This window comes from Metopolophium dirhodum, chromosome 4 (assembly GCF_019925205.1).
Source record: "Metopolophium dirhodum isolate CAU chromosome 4, ASM1992520v1, whole genome shotgun sequence".
In the NCBI taxonomy this organism is placed as follows: Eukaryota; Metazoa; Arthropoda; class Insecta; order Hemiptera; family Aphididae; genus Metopolophium; species Metopolophium dirhodum.
In genome coordinates, this window is record NC_083563.1 from 4,452,127 (window position 1) to 4,475,340 (window position 23,214).

At 26.8% G+C, this 23,214-nt stretch overlaps 3 protein-coding genes across 6 annotated transcripts in view; 1 reads left to right on the plus strand and 2 right to left on the minus strand.

Moving 5' to 3' along the window:
• Positions 1-32: 32 nt before the first annotated feature.
• Positions 33-12,276, minus strand: LOC132942589 (mitoferrin-1-like). Of its 4 annotated transcripts, none has more exons than XM_061011143.1 (6): positions 12,222-12,276; positions 10,640-11,021; positions 9,560-9,839; positions 9,186-9,493; positions 1,336-4,361; positions 33-746 (listed from the first exon to the last, which is right to left on the minus strand). In XM_061011143.1, the coding sequence occupies exons 2-5, from the start codon at positions 10,754-10,756 to the stop codon at positions 4,023-4,025; spliced, it is 1,044 nt and encodes a 347-aa protein (XP_060867126.1). In that variant the 5' UTR covers positions 10,757-11,021; positions 12,222-12,276; the 3' UTR covers positions 33-746; positions 1,336-4,022. The 4 variants fall into 4 exon arrangements, with proteins under 4 accessions (XP_060867126.1, XP_060867124.1, XP_060867123.1 ...); XM_061011141.1 differs by lacking the exon at positions 12,222-12,276 and adding an exon at positions 11,950-12,083; XM_061011140.1 differs by lacking the exon at positions 12,222-12,276 and adding an exon at positions 11,322-11,545.
• Positions 12,277-12,649: 373 nt separating this feature from the next.
• Positions 12,650-23,214, plus strand: part of LOC132942590 (ABC transporter G family member 23-like) — a 35,414-nt gene continuing 24,849 nt past the window's right edge. Inside the window, exons 1-2 of the mRNA XM_061011144.1 lie at positions 12,650-12,750; positions 12,807-13,162. Of these exons, the coding sequence (XP_060867127.1) occupies positions 13,113-13,162 (50 nt within the window). The 5' untranslated portion in view covers positions 12,650-12,750; positions 12,807-13,112. The remainder of the gene's footprint in view (positions 12,751-12,806; positions 13,163-23,214) is intronic.
• Positions 18,357-22,643, minus strand: LOC132942591 (carbonic anhydrase 7-like). Its single transcript, XM_061011145.1, has 6 exons — positions 22,471-22,643; positions 22,208-22,399; positions 21,890-22,046; positions 20,358-20,463; positions 18,948-19,178; positions 18,357-18,676 (listed from the first exon to the last, which is right to left on the minus strand). The coding sequence occupies exons 1-6, from the start codon at positions 22,523-22,525 to the stop codon at positions 18,572-18,574; spliced, it is 846 nt and encodes a 281-aa protein (XP_060867128.1). The 5' UTR covers positions 22,526-22,643; the 3' UTR covers positions 18,357-18,571.

A 23,214-nucleotide genomic window follows, 5' to 3' on the forward strand; every position in this document is an offset into this window, starting at 1 on the left:
TATTTATATAGGTAGATAAATAGACAATAATATGTTAACTAGGTAAGTTTATTATAATAAAATTACATATTATAGGTATCCGTTCTTGACGCCAATATGTTCAGGGTGAGTGATTCCGCTCTACCAATCGCACCACAGATCATAACCACTACCCTACATAATGACAAACGACTGGATGCAATTGGTGTGCGATTAATATCCACATCGACTCGCAGCCCGCGACAATTGTCAGGGGTAAGTCACGGACGACTAATGGCTATACAGCTCGACAACTCAACAGTTATACCTAGGTATAGGAACAATAATAACGTGTACAGTGTGCGTTATGAATCAACAAACCACATTTTTTCAGTACAGAATAAATGATGATATCCATTTTAATGCAAAAGTGTCCATATATTGTAAAAGTACCTAGTTGTGAATTTTCAAACCTCAGCAGCAACAATAAACAACAAAATTAAATAAATCGTGTTTAAAATATCGAGTTCAAAACAATACCAGCCGTTTTAGTGTTGGGCGCAAACTACAATTTATAGTGGTTTTCATTTTGAAGTTAATTTCACTTCAAATCGTATCTTTTATTCAAAGTGAAATACAGAGACGGCACACGTTGAAAAAGTTGACTTCAAAGTTGTGAACCATAACAGGCTCAATGAAGAAGATCAAAACGTAAATATATATAATTATATAAAACTGTATTGCATTTGTTTGTTTTCCCACCTCGAACAGGGTTCAGTAACATTATTCTGTTAAAAAAAAAAAAAAACATTTTAAGTGATCTTTTTAAAAATATTTTAAAGCCACAATAGTATATAGTATATACCTACTCTTAATGTATTAAAAATAAACAGTAGGTATACGATTCAAATCAAAACTACCTATTTGGATATTTACTATTTGGAACACCAAAAAAAGAGCAACAACGAAATATTATAAAACTCATAAAAAATATAATACTTTAGTAAGAAAATAAAATAATTAATATTGTTGCAATGGTATTGTGATAGCTGGTAAAATAAAAATCCATCTAATAACACATTATTAATACCTACCTATATAACTAATTACCTATATATCACAACATCACTGTCTTGTTCTCACTAAATCGTGAATGCAAGTAAGTTTTAATTTCTCAATCAGCATAAATAACGTTTTAAAGATGTTTATGTATCGTTAAAATTAACCAAAAGAAAAGTAAGAGTTCGATGAAATTTAAAATTATTATTGAATATCTATTAAGTATTACAAGTGATAACTATTACGGGGTGGTATACTAGTGTGGCCGTAAAAATATGCGTAGAATGAAGTCAGATAAATACCTGTATAGACACTTACATTTGATGTTATACACTTATACGAGAAAAGTCAAGAAGAGGTTTTCACGTAATGTTTGAGATAAATCATTTACTCGTGAATTGTGATCCACATGGACAACAGTTCTTTTTCTGAAAACCGTGTTTGAAATTGTTCAATAGTAATTTATTATCATTTATCACTAAGCAAAGTATACACATACAAGAACTCCCAATTCCAGAATAGCCAAATTTAATTTCTCCAAAATATACATAAATAAATAATAATTATGAATCAATTTTAATGTCACTTTACAAACAATAGTTTTTAATAACCCCCAAATTATACATCAACATTGAAACATAATATTAGGAGGAATCTACCTAGTATTTAAATACTATTTGTTAGGGGGGGGGGGGAATGACACGGACCTAATTCATTTTTTAACTGTTCAATCACAAAAGAAGACACGTAATGCATACTTCAAAAATATGTACTGACAAATTGTACCAAGATATAATGTTGCTTCAACCAAGACTTCCAGTAAAAATAATACTGGTATACAAAACAGTAAAAAAATAAACATTTACAACAAATGGGATAACAATAGATTCCCATAAATATAAGTATAATCATAACCATAAGTATAATATTTGTTCTATGTGTTTATATTTAGATAGGTTGGTATCATCATTTGAAAAAAAACTGATACCTATATTTTTCAATAACAGTTTATGATTTTAGAGGGATTTAATTACTAACAATATATTATAACAAAAATAATTATAATGGTGTTTTTATTGTCTGTATGTTTTATTTGGTTTACAACATTTGCTTAAAATGAGCAATAAGTTGTTTACATGATGAATTATGATATAATATAATGGTTAACAGAAATGTCATTTTTGTGAGGCATATACTAGATGATTTACAAGGAAAAATTTGGATTTTCTTAAATATTTACTATTCAGCTGTAACTATGTCTATGGATATTAAATATAGTAGGTACTGTACATATACAAAATAAATAGTAATCACTTGGTAGTAAAAACCTTGTGATGTACATAAAATATTGAATAAACTTAATCATTGTAACAATTTAATTTCATTAATTTGCATTTACACTTTAAGCGTTTATTATTCATAATATTAATTGTTATTGTAACCATACGCATTGCATTTTATCATTCTTAATTTTTTATAAAAATAAAATTATTTCAAATTTACTTATATCAAACGTTAACATAATGATATTACTTTCCTCCAAAGTGAACATCGTTATAATAACAAAAACATATCATATAACAAAAATTAATAATAATAGTAATAATAATAATAAAAATAAAAATAAATGAACATATCACAGACAAAAAGACATTTAAACATTTTTAATACACCTAACTTGTTTTTATATATTTAAAAAACATATATAGACTTGTTAAATTACAAGTCTATACATTTTAAGATGGGTATGTCTTGTATTGTAAAGTGAAGTATTTTAATCAGTAATAACTTATATTCTTGGATAGTAAAACACAAGATCCTAATAATATTGTTATAAACACTGTAAAACAACTAATAACTATTTAAATGATACCTTAGAAAGTAGTTAGTATTACATTCAACTAAAATAACACAATAGAAGACTATACAAAAATTGTCTTCAGACTTGAGACTATAAAAAACAACGATTACAAGAAGTTAGTAGTGATCTTTTGAACAGAAACACTTTACTAATACATTAAAATCAAAACAGCAAAAAATTACAACTTATTGTACCTAATTGAAATAACTTTCATAACTAAAAATAGACCATAATTGTTGTGTAAATTATATACATTTAAATATTTCATTACTTAAAAATATTTATGACTGAACTGTATAGAAGGAAATATTATGTTTCAAATAATTGTCTCTCAAAATGTATAAAATGTCTCTACTGACAACTTCTATGCTTGTGCTTTTTGTCAAATTGTCCAAAATATAAAAGTTTATATGATTATATATATAATAAATACATATATAAAGGCTACTAGGTATAAATTTATTCTACAGAAACATTATTTTAACTATTTTGACAGTGTTATAAGAGTTAGAAAATAAGGGTCAATACGTATTTTACATTTTAACCAAATAAATATATTGTACATAGATAGTATTATATACATTTATACATATTGTATATTATACACTAATAAAATAACATTAATATATACAATATATCTGTTTGGTTAATATTATATAAAAGCATATATTATGTATATATATAGATACATACAGTTTTTTTTAATTAATTATAGGAATTGAGTTTGGGACAGAGAAAAAATTTAAAGGTATACAAATAACACTAATCATATAATTTGCTCACTAACCAAGTTATCAATGTTTAAAATATAAAGTGAGTATGAATAGTTATAATTTTGAACTTTAAGAAATATAATATCTGTAGTTATACTATCAATTCTTCTTAAATTTTAATATTTGCCATAAACCCGCATATTTTTTAAAAACATGATTACTACCTTCTTTGTGGTTTTATAATTTCTATTTTTTCTTTATACATTATATAATTTAATAGTTTAATACTGAACACCTGAAATTAAAAATTTAACCTGGATACACAACACAACGCAATTAATAACAAGCCTAATTTAAAAACAATTTGTATACATAATAAACTAATGTCTGCCCACAATATACTAGTTTAGACCAGGTAACTCAATACTAACCTAAAATTGCTGACCTTTAGAACCATCATCTCTAACTGTATAATGACTATATATTCGTGATCTTGAGGCTACAGGCAAATCACACCGAACGCTAGTTTTTTTTGTTATTTTTTCATTTATCAATGCTGAATTTACGGGAGGAGGTGGAGGAGGTGGTCGATCATCGGAAATGTTTGATTTCTTCATTAGTACGAATTTGAAAAATTCATAAGTCGTCCAGGATATGGCTGTTGATGGCATTTGATACAAGACACGGGCTACCATACCTCTAAAAAATCCTCCAGGACCACCTAAGGTATACACAGTTGTGACTGCACGGAATAAACCTTCAACTCTTACCTAGAAAATATGAAACAATTTTTACATGATAAATTTAAATATTTAATTTATTAAATCACAAGTTTTAATATTTAGATTCAAGATGATCTATGGACATTTTTAAGTTTTGAACACCATACACCGTATATTAAATAACCAATTGAACAAAGTTTGATTCCTATAGAGTTAGTACAATTAACAGGCAACAAAGTGCACGGGATCAGCTAGTATAATATAAACTAGAAACCAAGACAAAATAGAATTATACAAGAATTAAATAATGTATAACCTATAATCACAATAATCATAGTAGTAAAATATAATGAACAAATAATATTAATTAACAACTAATTAAAGCACAATAAAATTGCCCACCCATCCAATGGATAATTACATTTTTAGTAGCATGTTTCATTGTAAAATTATATATTCCACATTTATAATTGTAAATAATTAATATTCGTGAGCAAGCTAAAAACAACCCATGAACTTGCACTTCTTCTTTACAGAAATTTCTATGCATATTATAACTACTTTAAATAAATAATAATTTATATTTTCAACATCATTATTCATTACATTTTGATATTGAGAATACGAGTTAGGATTAAAATAATAATATAAACAGTTACAAAAAAAATAAATAAACATAATTTAAATATTGTGTAACTTTAATAAGAGATTATCTAAAGATCATTATTGGTTATTATGTAAGTGACTTTTTAACCTAGTCACCAACATACTTAACAGTGCTAACAAGCTGATAGCCAATAGGTAAATAATTAATACTTCAATTGAATATACTTAAAAATAGATCACACAAAAAATTAATTCAATAATGGGTAATAATGTATAAATATATTACAGCTAATATGTTTCAACAACCAAATATCATAATACTTTAAGATATTTAATAACTAAACATCTATACTAAAGAATTATATCATTCATAAATTCAAGTGGATAATCTTTATATATTCTGAAATGGTATAGCTGAACTTTGTCACATACACCATAAATATAGAAATATAGGAACAATAAATATTAAATAGGAAAATGTGTGTTAAAGTAATAAGTTTTTATTATTTGGAATAATATATTTTTAACGGTTAAAAAATTTTTCTTTTTAAAAATTCCTTATTTTTTAAATAAAAACAATTAGATATAAGCGAACTAAATTTGAAAAGTTGATAGCTGAATTATAAAATATAGGTATTTAATATTTTAGAATTTTACAATATATTAATACAATGAAGTTTAAGTTTGAAAACTTTACAATTACATGCAAAAAGTTTGAATTTAAAATCTAGACTGTCAGTTAAAATCATATCTTATTTAAAATTAATGCTGATCATTGAAAAAATTGTGAATAATACAGTCATATCTTGTAATATCAGTTTTACACATAAGAGTTTAGTTTAGACAAAGTATATTTTTATTAATTAAAAAACTTAACTATAACCTATATTTTATACTAGGTAATTGATTTAATTAGTTTTTACATTATAGGTATTTGCAGTAAAGTTATTTATTTATACTTTGGGACATAAAATTGAATTATGCAGTGCCAATACATGTCTCAAGTTTTGTTATAACTTAATTAAAAATTACAGCTTTTTAGCTTTTTTTAATTCAAATCATAACATCATGACAAGTATCCAAATACTGATGTATTAATTATACTAGTTATCTTTGAAACAAAACCCAATCATAAAAAAAGATATTAACTATTATATGATTTATATAAATTAATATATTAATTATATAAAGGCAAATTATTAACAAATTGGTATAATAAAATCAGAATGTCTATCTAGTTACCTATGAAATAAGATCCAATCATTAAAGTGTGTTGATTAAATTACTTTCATAAAGGTAATAATTTAAAAAATACTACTTTAAAAATAGTATATCTTATATAGGTACACTATTATATAGAACATTTATAATGGGCAAATTTACCATTTAAATTGGCCATCTGCCATTGAACCTATTGAATGTTCATACTTAGTTATTTATTACAAGATAAGTTTAGGAGTTAACATTGTAATACACTTTTGTTTGAAATTTATTTATTTGCTATGCAAACATTAGATTTTTTATGTTATTTATGTGGAATTTAATAAAAGTTAAACTTAATTCTATTATTATATTATTATTATAAATACAAACATTATTAATATTGACATAAATTTAAAACAGTGTTTTAAATATATATTTTAATTTTATATTAAAACTATGACTATTTATATTTGAATAAACAAGACTTCTTTTAAGAAAAATTGTTTACATAATTAAAATAATTTGTCGTGCAAATATTATATTAAAAATACGGAAGTATTTAGTAGCTACAAATTATATTTCCAACTTCAATTAATTATAATAATCACTATTATTTACCTAAGTAATTAAACACATGCCTACACATCAGAATTATAAATTAACTCATGGTAACAGGAAAATAATTTAAATAATTTATAGATAACAATTTCAAAGCTATTCCCCTCTACCAAGTACTATGCACCTAATGTGACAGGTGTTCAATCTGACCCTGATCTAATTTCAAGAAATAATGGTTCCAATATGAAGCAGTATGTATGCCCTCCATTTATAGCAAACAAATAAAAAGTTTAGAATATAAATAACAATAAAAATCATAAATTTAACATTAAACCAAAAAAGTAGATAAAAATAGATTTAAAATGCTGATTGGTTACTGAGAGCTGATTGTTTAATAGAATATGAATGCAATTATAGATAATTGCATTTTAAAAACATTAACGTGTCGGTTTACCCATAATGTTTCAACATACTGCATTTCTTTCCAATAGTTTTGCAGCTTTTTACAATATTTCAAAAAACTGCTCAGAAAATGTATACATGACTTTTTTTAAGTTAAACGTAAATATGTACATCAATAATAAAGGCATACAAAAGTAACATTTTAATAAATAGTTGAAGCAGCGAAGGCCCTAAATGGGCTATAAAAGCTAGAAGAAGAAAAATAAATATATGAAATAATTATATGAAATGATTTAGGTACTTATCAAAATATTTTTTTTCAGAAATTTTTAACTTTTATGTTTTTATACTTTTTAATACAGTGATACCATTTCTTTCAAAATAAATTTAATACTGCCTAAATATTATAATTTAAATTAGTGTATAAATGAATGATATATTTATATTTATACTTCAAAAATAGTAAGATCAAATAAAATGTATATAATTATAGTTTATAATATTATATTGTTGGTTTGAAACAAAAACACACAAACTATAAATTTATCTCCTATGAACTCAAAATAACTTAAGTGACACAAAGCTCAAAACTAAATACAAGTATTTTCAGATAAAAATGTATTATTGACCAAAAGTTACATTTTACTGTTAGAACAAAATATTGCCTAACTATTTTGAAATATGATTAAAAATTGCCAACTTAATTATAATTAAAATTTAATATCACAACATTTCAGTTTTTGCTTCAATCAAACTGAAGATCTTAAATAAACTATTTATTATTTAAACATTATTTAATTTAACAATGAACTAAAAACAAATGATTTATAAATAATAAATAGGTACCCAAATACATGAAATTTAGTATGTTTTGGTGAATTAAAATATAAAATTGTCCAGAACTTTTTTTTATTGATTCTATCTATGGCCATTAGCTGTTTGTATGTTTGTATTGTAGTGGTGGTAGGGTTTGGAAGGGTGAGTTTTTACACGAGAGTGTTTGTATTAGGCAGAATTTTAAATGGGCACCCGTAGGTATTTGCCATGCCCACACCGTGACTGCCCGAAGAAAAATGCCACCTGTAGCCGGGATCGAACCAGCGTCGATGCACGTCGTAACTGACGCCTTAGTCCGCTCGCTTACTCCATCCCCTTGTTCTAAATTTTGATTATTTTTGTAAGTGTTTAAGATCAAAACTAAATATGATCAAATCATTTCAATAAAATCTTAATTTGAAAAGTGTATACTTCAATAAATACTTAATTGTACTTAATTTCTATAGATAATTTATGTCATTATAAATAATCCCAAATTTTATTTTATCAAACTATTTAAAAATATTTAACTAATTTCTCATATTATTATTTACTAAAATTATACTAAATTATTTTTAATACAGTTTATATTATTTTCAAATGTGTTATACATGTACATAGTTTTGAAATAAATAAAGTGTAAATAATAAATAAATATAATCAAATAAATATATTCATTTTTTACTAATCAAATTATTTTTGTCTGTAAGACATTAAATTTGTCTATAATATTACTTATATAACTACAATCAAATAAATATAACTATGACAATTGGTTTAAATAAATCAATAACAAAATATTTACTATCAACAATAGAAATCTAACCTTGTATAAACATGACAACATTAAATAGTTCAATACTTGACATATTATATTGCGTTCAGTTAGAATGTATGAGAAAAAAATTAATTAATTAAATTTAAATACTATTAAATAGTATATTTATTAAAAACCTAGTCATAATTAAATCAAATCTAGAGTTTGTATACTGATTTGTAGGTTTTTTATATTCATAGTAAAAATGTTTATACCAAAATCATGATTTATTTTCTTAAACGTTAGCTTTAATAGATTTATATTAGAATTTAATAAGAAATAATTGAATAAAATTACTAATGGATATTGTAATAATATGATGATTGATGGCATATTGGCATATATTAACATAAGTTAACTTCTGTTTTACTACTGACCTAGTAACTTAACCCATTAGTCTATAGAGTACTTATTAATATTAATAATTAAGAAAATTATTCTAAAATGTATAAATGAGATATTTCACTTACATTTGTAGTTTGAGTATTTAATAGAGTCTTGCATACATCCAATGGGGTTGTTATAGCAGCTGCGAGTCCTCCAGCAACACCTCCTGATATCATATGATATAAAGGATTGTATATCCTATCTGGATTCAAAAAATTTTGACAATACTCATAGGTCATAAAATGAACTATTTGAAATGGTGCATTCATGAACAATTGTACCATGTACGAACGATAGAATGCTCCTAATCCTTCAGTTCTCCAAATCGAACTCACACAATTTAAAATACCATTATATGGTGAGTTTGACATTTGCAAACGTTGTTTAATAACTATAAAATAAAACAAATTTTTTAAAATATAATACAATTAATTTAAAAAAGTACTGTTATTTTTACCATCTGTTGGAGTCATAATTGCATCATGTATAATAGTTGAAACACATCCAGCAACACCTGAGGAAACTGTCATATTTAAAGGTGTTTGATGGGAAATTTTTTGCTTCAAATGTTCATAAGATGCAAAATAGAGAGCATGAGCAGGTCCAGCACCTATAATTACTGTCCCCATCCCACGCATTGGTCTTAAATATCCTTCATGTTTTATCATATTGAAAAGAACAGTGCCAATTCCTCGATTCCCTACATTTCCAGATGGCATAAATGCCTGCAGCCGAGTCTAAAAGAAAAAAGAAATAGAATTAAAGTTCAAAAGATAAGAATAGGTCATATCAGTCGAGTAATCATTTTGTACATTCATTATTACTGAATAAAAAAGGGAAGACTAATAAGCAGGCTACTGTTAAGGTTATGTTTCATAAATACAAATTACCTAAATAGACTTTTAACATTTTATATCTACCTAATAATACTAAGTTTGAATTTAACATGAGTAGGTACTTTCAGGTTAAGTTTGAGATTGATTTATATTCAATTTATAATGAAGGAAAATTTAAAATAAAAACTAATATAAGCATTCTAAAATTGATTTTATAACCCACCTAACTAATAATAATTATTATAATAAGTTAGGTATTACTAATAACTATAATGATATACTATATATATATATATATATCTCACCCATATTAATTTTATAATTCAATAAAAATTAAAATATGCCAGAAACTATACTAGGTATACTATAGAACATAAATATAGTAATAATAATAAGATATATTTACTAACAAAAAAAAAACTGTAGAAAACAGTAAGTATATAATAATATTCAATCTGGACTCAAGAATAGAGCTCATGAATCATGAAAGTTTAATGCATGGCAAGGTTTCAAAAAATTATTTTTTAAAACAAGTATCTACCCTAATTACTAGACTTTAAATTATGTATTAATTTACTAGAGTACCGATAATGTGATCAATCATAGATACACGTTACACATTTACACGATTTCTATTATTATTTTATTCCATAAAATGACGTACTTTCTAAAATATATGTACATGACTAACATACACTTACCTTTACAGAATCCAGAGGGTACATTACACAATGTTCCATAATTCCTGCAATGGCACCAGCCATCATGTGATCAGTCACATTAGATGATGGTATGGTCTCATATTCATCAAAACTCATAATAAATTAATTAATTATGAACTAATAAATAATTATATTTATTTCTGAATAGGCGAACTGCCGAACTGCTCGAAAAACTAAGTTTAGTGAAAGTGAAGTCGCTCGATTATTTTTGCCCCGAGGATGGTGCTGTGTGCCATGAACATGAAGTTAGTAATGCATTTGCGACGATTGATTATAACGGGTTCCCAAAATGTAGTATCAATGGGTATCACCCTTCAGAACGGAAGTTGTGAAGTCTACACAAAATAAGACCAAGGCGCACCTATAACATATTAAGTACAATTTTAAATCTGATACAATAAAATTCTAAATTGAAACAAAATAACGTGATGAAAAATGTATACATTTTATCAATATTTTTTTAATTTGTAAACAAAGTTAAATTATAGGTAAACCTCTGTTTGAATAATTAATAAAAGCATAACTTAAAATTGTTTAATGATACGTGACGTAATAGTTCCTTACGCTAACGATTGAACTATAATTTCATAAGTGGATATTTAATTAATAATTATGTATATTATTTGCGTAATTATTGAGAAATTAAATTGATGATGTATACCTTATGGCTTATTTATTAATATCAATGATGGTTGTAATTGTGTGAACTACAAAGTGTGAGTATTTTTCCTCATTATTGAACCAGGAAAACTCAATACTCGGATTGCTGAAGTGCCATTAGAGCTAAAGCCCAAAAGCCCGAGATGACGAGATGTTGACAAAAGTATTAAAATTAAAATTATTGTTTATCATTATAACAATATAGGCCTGTTATCAGACTATCACTCAAGCCATGGCGCCATGCAATAGATTAACATGACGTTCACGCACGGAAAAAAAGAAACGAGCACTGATAACAAAATATTCTGATAACACGATAAAAAGATGCTGGCGCGAACGGCTCGTAAAAAGAAGGGATATGATTATATGAAATACTTGTTATCTTTTATTGAAATAACACGGATAGCGGTTATAACTTTATAATCACGATTGCAGAATAATTTTAAGTGACTGAATAAAATGTACTATGTAGATTGCAGGTAAGTACGCGTGCGATGTTCACCGGTTATAACTTACATTATAAGTGTCATTATAATATGGCGTTTATTGCTGATATCCCCCTCTCTACGACCCACACATTCGTGTCAATTAAATCATTGATGTTTGTAATTTGTAGTGTAGTGTTCTACCTTAGAGTTCAACTATCGTGCGACGCGGAAATGGCCAGAATGTTGTCGCCTGTACACAAAACCGTACACCATCGTAGTATGATCGATAGAGGTTCCGTCGAATGTAAAAAACATTTATACTATATTTGATGAGCAATGGAATTGTTAAGTGAGTGAAATTTAAGTTTCGTAAGTTAAAAAAAAAAAACAACGAATAACGCAGCGGACAGATTTGGGTGAGACTTAGAAAATAAATGATATAGTTTACGTGTCTAATGTAGTATTGTGAATACCTGACAGCCGTGTGGACGAGTGGACGACTCACGACAGACTGTTTACTGTACTACTGTATAGTGTAAAGTATTAAGAATAAATGTATGTCGTATCTTGTATGAGTTATCATTATGAATTATGATGCATTGATATTTGGTGATGCCATGATGGTGTGGCGGTCAAAGTAGCGATTGGCAGAGACAATTGGCTGAATCTAAACTATCGCATACCGTAAATATATTTCGTAAAGCACTATCGAACGTATACGATAGGTAGCCGGTAAATCAACAAAACTAAAAAAGCGGAGAACGGTGAAGACTAAAGAGAGCATAATATAACCAATTTCAGAGGTTTTGGGCAATTCGGCACCGGTTTGAAATGTGAATGTTTTGTTCGTCCGACAATCAGCGTTGCGCCGGTGCCCAGGTCTCGATGGACAAAAAAAAAAAAATTAATAATCGATATTCTCCACAATTTTAACAATCGGGTAGATACTTGATACTGGTACGCTGGGAGGCAACACATTGATAACATTTAACATGTATTTAGGTGAGAATATGTGAATGTCACTCAATGCAAGATCTATAAACAATTTTTCTTCATAGATCTTGGTGTCAGTGTGCCATTCATAATTTATCATTAATGTCCTTCGGCTGCAAGTTTGATCGGCGACCGTCGCTGACTGATATACAGAGCGATTAGTGCACGAAATAATTATGATGACATTATTTATGTATAAAGGAATAAAGCAATAATATCCCGATTCGTGAGACGACATGTTACGTGCTACAACACTGACACACAAATTAATAAATATTACGTTTTACCGCGCCAGCATCTACGAGATCACCAGCTTATCACAGATTGCCGACCGTCTACTCGTCTGAGATTAGCTGATATTGCGCGGACGCATGGGCATGGTGGCAACTCTGCAGTTTTCTTTATCATGGTGTACACGCAAGTACCTATATCTTAATTCGTGTGCACACGACACGTCCTCCTGACCTCCTGGTGACAGTCTTATAATGTCATTTAATACGTCCTATTTTTTTAGCCCGGTTAATTAGCAGAAAATAAAAAGCCGATGATAGTAAAATACTAAATAATTGTCTAATGAAAGTTACGGCAAATACAAATTTGTATAGCCGTACCATAGAGTAATATTATTATTATTTTTATTATTACTATATGAGCCGTACATACGTGCATGGAGGCATTTGCCGCCGGCGGCAAAATTTAAAAATATTTTATAGGCGGCATTCGTTACCTACCTAGATTATAGATTCTTCTAATTTCTTCATAACAATTTTTCGTTTTATCGCACCTAATAAATTAAGAATTATATGATGTACGTAGGTGTATATATTTTTAATAATAATAAAACTTATATATTATATATACTGTAGTTATTGGGAGTTATTGGATTAGTTTAATAATTCGTATCAACTATAAACACTATTCACTATTAACTTAAAAAAGTTCTCCAAGTTAATATTACCTACTGTTTTTGAATATTTTGTTGTTTTTATTGCATATTTAGCGATATTTAAGGTTATTTATGCAATTATAAGTGCTATAAAATCCCAACCCTGTTGTCTGATGGCCTGATTATTATTATTATACAGATGTAGGTATACAGTAAGTACTCACTATTCAGCCAGTACCTGCTCACTCTATGGACAGTCTGTTAACGCGCTACAAACTACAATCGTCAACATTTGGAAATTGTTAGTTATGATGTTATAATATTATATAATGTCTTCAAAGAGAGTGAAATTAGGTGTCTAGAATATAAAAAAGCCAAAAACTTAACATCTGAAGAAATTCAAAAGTATCCTCGTAAACTAGTATACATATATTACTCAAATAAAAAATGGAAATATAATTACACAATACCTATATAAAATTTTAAAGTTGTTCTTAAAATATCCACAATTTTATATTCTTTGCTATTTTTGTATTAAAATCATGTATTGATGTGTGCTTTTTTTGTGTTCCTACTACCTAAATACACTAAATCCATTTTCTGATAGTAAAATGTATGTAAAAGTGTCATTCATAATCTCTATACTGATATACTCTATAGATCAGACATTTTCTCTACTTGGCGCCCTATACAGTTAATATACTGGGCAGTTTTTCGAAATTATCATTTGTTTTCTACACATAAAAATCGTATTTTTTGTAGTTTCAGATGTTTTTTGTAGTTTCCATAGCAAACAAATTACATTTTATATGATTGATTTAATTATCGATTACATTGTATATTTGTATGTAACTGAAGAATATATTATTATTATATATAAATTCTAAAAATCATCACTCAATACTAATTTTTTATCCAAAGAGCGATGCAACTAAGTATCTTTATTGTATAGGTAATAGGTACATTTATTCACTACCAGCTTTTTTTTTTGTTGGTATTTTGGCGATGGGGGAAGGTTAGGGGCGGCAAAATATGTGTGCCCCCGGCAGCACATATTTAAGTATAACAAAACATGAAAAGTCGATTTGCCGTATAATAGCCATACCATAATTGTATTGTCTTATTAGTAATATTTATATTTTATATGATATAATATTATTGTTATTAATTATTAAGTCAATGCTGACTTATCGTAGAACGGTGTGAATAAGTTCATGGTATAAATAATAAAGTTAAAATAATAAAATATTAATCTAAATATTTTTAAAAAGTCATTGTGAATAGTAAAATATAATAAAATACGATGATAATGCTAAGTCCCCCAGTGAAAAGGTATTATTTTTAAATCACAAACAAATAACTGAATATCTTTATTTTTTGTTTAAATATTAAATATCTTTACATAACTATATTAATTCTAAAATGTCATCAACATTTAAACTTCAAATGACCCTTCATGGTCAGCCATATTAAACATTTTAAGAATTTATAACTAAAAAATTATTTCTAAATTTTTTGCAAGTTTGACAAATTTTGAATATCTATCTACAGTTATTCGTTTTTAAATAACCTACAACAAAATAACGAAATCTGATTTTGTGTGAAAATTCCCTTTTATCAATAATTTTTTTTTGTAATTAAGAAAAATAAAGAGAATTTTTGACTTTTACCCCATCAAAATTCCAACTAGATCCACCTTCCTACCAGAAAAGATATTGAAGTTGAAAATTAAAAATTTTTTACTATATAAAAATATCTTTAGACTCAAAAGAATTTAAGATTCTGATGGAAGCGATGAATGTATTGATATTACGATGATGTGTGTTTTTTCTATTTTTTTACTTTTTTATTTTTTTTTGTGTCTGAAATCACCTTATAGGAGAGTAAAAGTGCTTGAATTTTCTTCAACAGTAACTTTTCTGATAACAAAGTGAATCTAGTTTGGGGGGTCAAAAGTAAAAATTTCCCAGTAGTTTTCAAAAGCGACGTGAAAAACAAAAGAAAAATTAAGGAAAAGCGGGAATTTTTACGCAAATGCTGTTTTCGAGAATATCGATTATGGTTTTTGGTGCAACTCTAAAACAAATGATCGTAGGTACATGAAATTTTGACTGAATGTTGATATAAGCATTTTCTATACACCATAACATTTTCCAAATATTTTGACTTATTTTGAGATGTTTACGGACATTTTCAGTTTCCATTTTTTTTTAGTTTTTTTTTCTATAAATATCAATAAAATTTTATTTGTTGGGTAAAAAAGCTTGAAAATGTAATACAAGGCTCCTACTATATTGTTACAATGACATTTGAAACATATTAAAAATCCTTAATCACAGTTTTTATTTATAAGCATTTAAAGTTCAAATATTGACAAAATACGAAAAAATCACGAAAACTAACAAATTATTTGAGTTGAGAATTCATAAAAATTTTTCTTTTTCATTCTAAGATTTGAAAATGTAATACAAAATTATCCATAAGTTTATCTACTTTTATCAAAAAAAAAATGTCTACAAGAAAGTAAAATTAAATTTTTATGAGCGTTTGAAATTCATATTTTTACAACATTTGATATTCACTCGATATTTCATGTAACGATTTTCTTATTTTGTTGTAATTAAAAAACGTATGACTGTAGATACTTGAAAATTTCACTGAATGTTTATATTAGCATTTTCTATACACCATAACATTTTGAAAATATTATGACTCTTTTTGAGCGGCTTACGGACATTGTCAGTTTTATTTTTTTTTAGTTTTTTTTTCTATAAATATCAATATCAATAAAATTTTATTTGTTGGGTAGAAAAGCGTGAAAATGAATGCGATGCTCCTGATATATAGTTACAATAGCAGTTATAAAATATTGAAAATACATGGTCACAATTTTTTTTTATAAGCATTTAAAGTTCAAATTTTGACAAAATTTATCAAATTTAAAATGTAATAATTATTTTGTCGTTAAAAATTTATAAAATGTTCAACTTTTGTAGCTAATGATTGAAAATTTAAAATAAGTTTCCACATAAATAAGTAAATATATAAATTACTTTATTCACAATAATATAATCAAATATACTTAGTAACATCATAGGCTGACTGACCGTTTTCGCTCAGAATCGTTTTTCTTATACAAAGATATTATATCATTGAATTCAAATTTAACACCATCCATTACAGTGACCCACTTGTAACCTACTGTACAGCAGGGCGACATCCACTTACCCACCTTTTTTTAATTGTCGTTCGGAACGTTATAAACTAAAAGTATAATTTTTTAGTATTGGACCCAAAAAATGCGTGGGTATGCGACTGTCTAGTTGTAGGATAAAAAACGCTATACAATATATAAGTATATACATGTTACGCGTCAATGCATATGCGTATAGACGTATAATTGTCTTTTACCTGAATTATCTTGTATGGGATTATGGGATCTTACACTCGTTCATTTAAAATACATATTTGAACTGAAATGTTTTAAAAGTTTACTTAGAATACAAAAGAAAAAGTGTTTAAATACTAGAATTCAAATTATGTGTCTTTCGGTTGTCCAAACCGGAACATCCGTTGGTGAACTACTGCACTATATGCGATTACCTATATATAATATGTAGTACCTATATAGCTATAAACCGTGGGTAATGACAAAAAAAAAATTTAATTACATTGTTAGTTTGATGTTTTCACTCGTTGTTTTACTCGCGGAACACCACAACTGTGTAAATTCGTGTTCGCAAATTATAATTACAACAACATTTTTCCGATTTAAACGCCTACATAAAAAGTACAGCTATGCATTTGGATAATAGGCTATTGTTTACTCAGTATTAATTAACTGCCGGTTTACTATCATATATTACAATTAAAAACACATTAGAGTAGGTACCTATCTTTTTTTTCAGCTGGTACATTGATATCCATACTTATCTATTCCGTAATCGAAAACACGATAATTAGGTGTTCTTTACTAACATAGATACATATATAACTGTGGATATGTATTTATATTAGGTAGGTAGTATAAACACAATGATATAAGAGTATACCATATTAGCATGCTACTATTAGAACAATCGATTACGTACATTTTGTAGTCCATATTATATTCATTGATTTAATTTTACTCTACTTATAATAGTTTAATGTCCGTGTTTAATATTTTGATAACACCATTGAATATGAATTCTTGCAAAATAATTTCCGTGAAAAATTATAATGTTCATTTGGAATGCAAAACCATATTGAGTAATGACTAATGACTAATCAGTAGGTAATGTCCAATATAATATTATCATTAATAATAATAATAATAAGAGCTCATCATAGTGTTCATACATTCAGACATTGCATCTTCAGTAATAATTATTTACGGTTGATATTTGTACCTACACACATATGGGACGAAAAAGGGAAAACTGCTGAGAAAATCAAAAAATGACATCTTAAAATCCATATCTGAACTCAAACATCGATATTTTAATATAGTTCATAAAACTTCATATCACTATTTCTATCAAAAAAACAAAGAAAAAAGTTCACAGGAAGGTTAATTAAAAAAAAAACTCTTATGAGTTATTAGTTAGTTATGTAAACATTATGGGTTCGTTCAGAACCTTAAAAGTAGGTACAAAAATTATTGTTTTTGTTTAAAATAAATAATATAATTTATTAATATACCATAAATAGCGTCAAATAATACAGCAATTTCTTATCTATACGCATATTTTATATAATCATAAACATAGGTAGATACAATATAGGTACATATTATATATATTATACAGGTAAGCTAATGCCTAATTTACTATAGAAGTAATAAAATATTGAATTGATTTAATTACTTCATCTCGATCATAATATAATATACCTTTGCAATGGTACATAAGGCACTATATAATTAAATTTTAAATAACTTACGTAGAGTTAATAATATTTTAATTAGACATAACAAAGTGGCCGACCATTAAATTCTTGTAATGCTCTACGGCTTACACTTGTTAAAAAATTACCTTTGGTTCCCCTTAAAGTTCGAAAAACTGCCAACTATATAAAATATTAAACAAAATTAGTTATAACAACTGTTATATACAATAATATACCTACTAATCAGTAGCGTATCTAGGATTTTTTCAAGGGGGATAAACAATTTTTAATAGACCTTCAGTATAGGTACTGTATACACATATTAATTTCATATTATTATATATATGTTATATTGTGTATAAAATTCGGTCTCCGGACCCCCATATGACCCCCAGTAGACACACCACTGTTATACTAATAAATCTATATACAATGTATCCTATTAACTTACTTGTCCTTGGCTAATATCGAAAGTATTTTCATATATAATCCACGTGACACATTGAGTATGTGGATATACAGTTATCGAACCCGGATATGAATAGTAGCAATAATCTTTAGCTACTTCCATCAACCAATGAAAGTGAACGTCAAATGTTGCAATAAAACTATAATCGGGAAATTGAACTGATTGCACAGCTTTAATAAAATTATTCATTTTTGGATTATCTTGATCTGATAACTATAAATATTAATACAATTCTAAATGTAAGCATTTATAATTATTATATTACATTCTAAAATAAAATTCTTATTCAAAATGGGCCCCCAGCCATTGGCGAAAATTTGGGGGCTTGAGGGGGATAAGCCCTTCCCAAAAAAAAACTTTGTCAAGTCCCATCCTTTTTTAGTTTTGTAGGATCGAAGCCCCCCGTTCACATTAATGTTAATAATGTTAGCCCCCCTGATATTTTAATGGATTTCTGCCTATGCCCCCAGCAAAAGCTTTTACCAACAAAAATAGAAACTAAAACGCCCGGAGCCTACTCATATACAATAGCGATCGCTACGGAAAGTATAGTCTCCGGCTTTCTGAGAGTTCTGTATATATTAATTGTATGTTATTAATTAATTAATAAACGTTGGCGCGTTGTCGAAGTAATTTCGTAAGAAGTCCCAATAACGTCGTAGATGCCACAAGAAAAAAAAAAGAAGATACTTGAAATTTACACCTTATGTTTATTTTATCAATTCCTGATCTTGATAAAATTTTCAAAATATTTTGACTCGTTTTGAGCTGTTTACAAACATTTTCATGTTTCAATTTTTTAGTTTTTTTTTCTATAAATGTCAATAAAATGTATTGGGTCAAAACGCGTGAAAATTTATTACAAGGCTCCTGATATATTGTTACAATATCAGTTGAAAAATATTTAAAATATATAGGCATGATTTTTTTTATAAGCATTTAAAGTTTGATTTTTGACAAAATGTATAAAATGTTCAACTTAAGTTCCACGTAAATAGGTTATTCAGTAACCAAAAAATATAAAAACAGAATTTTTTATAGTTATTTTATGTTCAAATTTGGACGAACTTAGTACTTAAACAAAGAACAACGATTTTAGATTTATGTTATATTTAAAAAATATTATTCGTGGGTACTTACTACTTGAAACTTCTAAAGTTTATTATCATACACAAATATGATAATAACAAACAATAATAATTCAACTATCCTATTAATAGTAACAATATATAAATGTAATATAATAAATCCTAGGCTGACAAACCGTCTCCACTCAGAATCGTCTTTCGTAAACGATGATATTATATTATTGAATTCAAATTGAACACCATCCATTACAGTCACCCACTTGTAATCTACTGTAGGTATAGCAGAGTGACTTTTTTTACTTACTTTTCCAAAATATGAAATAATGCAAATACCATCAGTAAATAATATAGCATTTCCGTAATGTAGATATTCATTTTTAAAATGTATCATTTGAACTTCTATTGGATAACTAAAAATTAATGATATAGTGATAAGTTTTATTAAAATTCAAATTGAATGAAATATTAAATTAATGAACACTGTACTATTTGGTATCCGGACATTTCCCCCCGGCTGTATTCGGCGTTGTAGGACATTTCCCCCGATACATTTTTGGATGCGGACCCCCCGTTTTTTTGTTTTTCTATTTTTAATTATTTACCTTCGAATATAAAATTATTATTTTTAAGACACATTGTTTAGCTTTTGTTTATATTTACTTTTTTTATTTTTGTAAAAACTGTACGTTAACTAAAAAAATTAATCTTAATTTCAATAAAAAAATAATAAATAATATTTTAAACAATTAAAGTAAAAATATAATTTTAAATAAATAAGTAAAATAGTAATGTACTAATATTGAATTAAATGGCTAACATTGAAATCTAAAATTGTGTCCAAAACCCAGTCAATTACTAAGGCTATTAGGATAACATTCTTATACAATCTTACATCGTCATGAGCATTGAGTCAATATTATATATCAAAACTGTTCAAAGCAGTTTAGTAGTGGTTTTGTGGTTATAGTGGTTAATATTCAAACGGGTAGTTTTTACAAAAAAATAAAAATAAATAAATATGAAAAAAGACTAAAAAATATGTGTTAAAAATAATAATTTTATACTCAAAGGTAAATAATTGAAAATAAAAAAACAAAAAAAACAGGGGGGAAATGTCCGTCATTCGTATTATTTGTAGGCAGTTTTCGATACTAAAATATTTAGTCAGGTTGTATTAACATCAAATTAATCAATAATGAACTAATTATTCCAAATTTCGCCAAACCATTCAATTAATCAATTTTGTATGCAACTTTCTAAAAATATATCATTACAAGATTAATAAATTATAAGTTTATAACTAAACTATAGCAAAAAATGTACCTATTTATTAAAAATATTTTCTATGCAATAATATTAACAATATACATTTCACCTTTGTACAAAAAAAGTTCCAACAGAGACAATTAATGTTGAATATACTCATTACTCATGTAACCAACTATACCGATAAAATTTTGATTTAACTGTACAGTCGTAATAATTTTCTTAAAAAAATTATAAATAGTTTGTCAAGTATGGGTCTCCATGGGGGCCCTAAGGACTGCGGCCCCTTCCCAAGCCGTATTTCTAAAGGATTGTATACAAATAAAAACAAAATTACAAAAAAAAATCATATTATAATATTGAAAGTTAACCCCAACCATGTCTCTGGAGTCACCCCTGGCTTAAAGTGTTGCTATTCTACAGTTTACACGCTATTGATTAATCGAATGTGGTTCATTACTATATCTCTTATAAAATATTTATCTCGAAATTAAAATTAAATAGTTACAATAATGGTAACTCGCTTTTAACGAATTAGGTAGTATAAAAAGATTATGAAATACAATTTACCCCTGGGAATTGATTTGGTGTTCACTTCCTTCTTCTCCTTCGGCACCCCAATATATATGGATGTGAGAAAATGTATATTTTTTTTCGAATAATGGTCCACCAGTAATGTGTGCACTAATATGATTTATATCATCATACGTCATACTATGAATATGAACTGAAAAAATAAGTAATCATTTCATATCCTATTCTCATCATATAAACTTATTGTGCTAATTTGTATGGATTGTTTATGTCAAATAAAATTTAAAAATAATTTCATAAGTTTTAAGCTTATTTTTACTCATGATTTTTGTAAAAAAAAATAAACTGATTTACGTGCGCGTCCGTTTTGTCCTATTTTAATTTCAACGCTATCTTCACGCCAATATCGAAAGTATAACAAACTTGATAAACTTGCGTTATAAGCATTAAGCGGAAGTATGTTAATAGGTGATTGCACTTCACCAGCTTCAAATGTTTGTTCGACATATGGCCATTTCTCAGGTTCATCGCCAGATTCTTCTATACCTGATTTTTTGATATTAAATATCAGACATGATAAAAATGTAATATTTTTGTTGTTATTATTTATAATTTACTTGATCCATAAGGAATTAAAGTCGATACAAATAATAATAATAATACTTTAAACATTTTTCCAGCAGTACCTTATACCTACTATAATAAGCTACACTGCTACGGGGACCGGTAAAAGTCTAAAAATTAAATTTCAACGAAATCTAAAAAGTGCAGATTATAAAATGGTTTTCATTATAATATGAATGTAAATGAAATACTTGCAGGTTGGCAATAATTGTTTATAACTTAAATATAGAACAATTATTCAAACAACTACAGTGAACTACCTACTTTGTTATTTTTCGTAATAAATAACTAATGTACATATGCTAAATTAATTTATTAGCTGTAAAATATACTAAATGGCCAAATATTTGAGTTAAGCGTCATGGTTGTATTGGTCGATGGATAATCATAATTGATAACTATATAAATTATATTAACATAAAAAATGAATTTTACACATGTTTTTAATATGTGTAAATATTCTTCGATTTTATTTTACTAACTATATTTCACAATTTTACCAGTGAAGTACTTTTAAAAAAAAATATATTCATGTAATATTTTATTCAGTTGTATCTATTTATTATTTTTTGAAGAATAATGAAATATTTTATAACATTGAAACGGCCATCGGTGAGTCACTTCGTTGAATAAATACTCGAATCTTGTTTTAATGGTAATCACCTAACTTTATTAATGTTCTAATATATAAAGATGTTTGAGGGAAGATCGACCTGGTCAGTGGTCCCCCTAGGCCA

Excerpts from the sequence above, each read along its gene's own strand:
- LOC132942591 (XM_061011145.1), bottom strand. The coding sequence starts at position 22,525 with ATGTTTAAAGTATTATTATTATTATTTGTATCGACTTTAATTCCTTAT. Across the intron at positions 22,047-22,207 it reads AGGACAAAACGGACGCGCAC|TTCATATTCATAGTATGACG; the intron begins GTAAATCAGTTT and ends TTATTTTTTCAG. Across the intron at positions 20,464-21,889 it reads CACCAAATCAATTCCCAGGG|TTATCCAATAGAAGTTCAAA; the intron begins GTAAATTGTATT and ends ATTAATTTTTAG.
- LOC132942589 (XM_061011143.1), bottom strand. The coding sequence starts at position 10,756 with ATGAGTTTTGATGAATATGAGACCATACCATCATCTAATGTGACTGAT. Across the intron at positions 9,494-9,559 it reads AATTATGACTCCAACAGATG|TTATTAAACAACGTTTGCAA; the intron begins GTAAAAATAACA and ends TTTATTTTATAG. Across the intron at positions 4,362-9,185 it reads TAAATACTCAAACTACAAAT|GTAAGAGTTGAAGGTTTATT; the intron begins GTAAGTGAAATA and ends CATATTTTCTAG.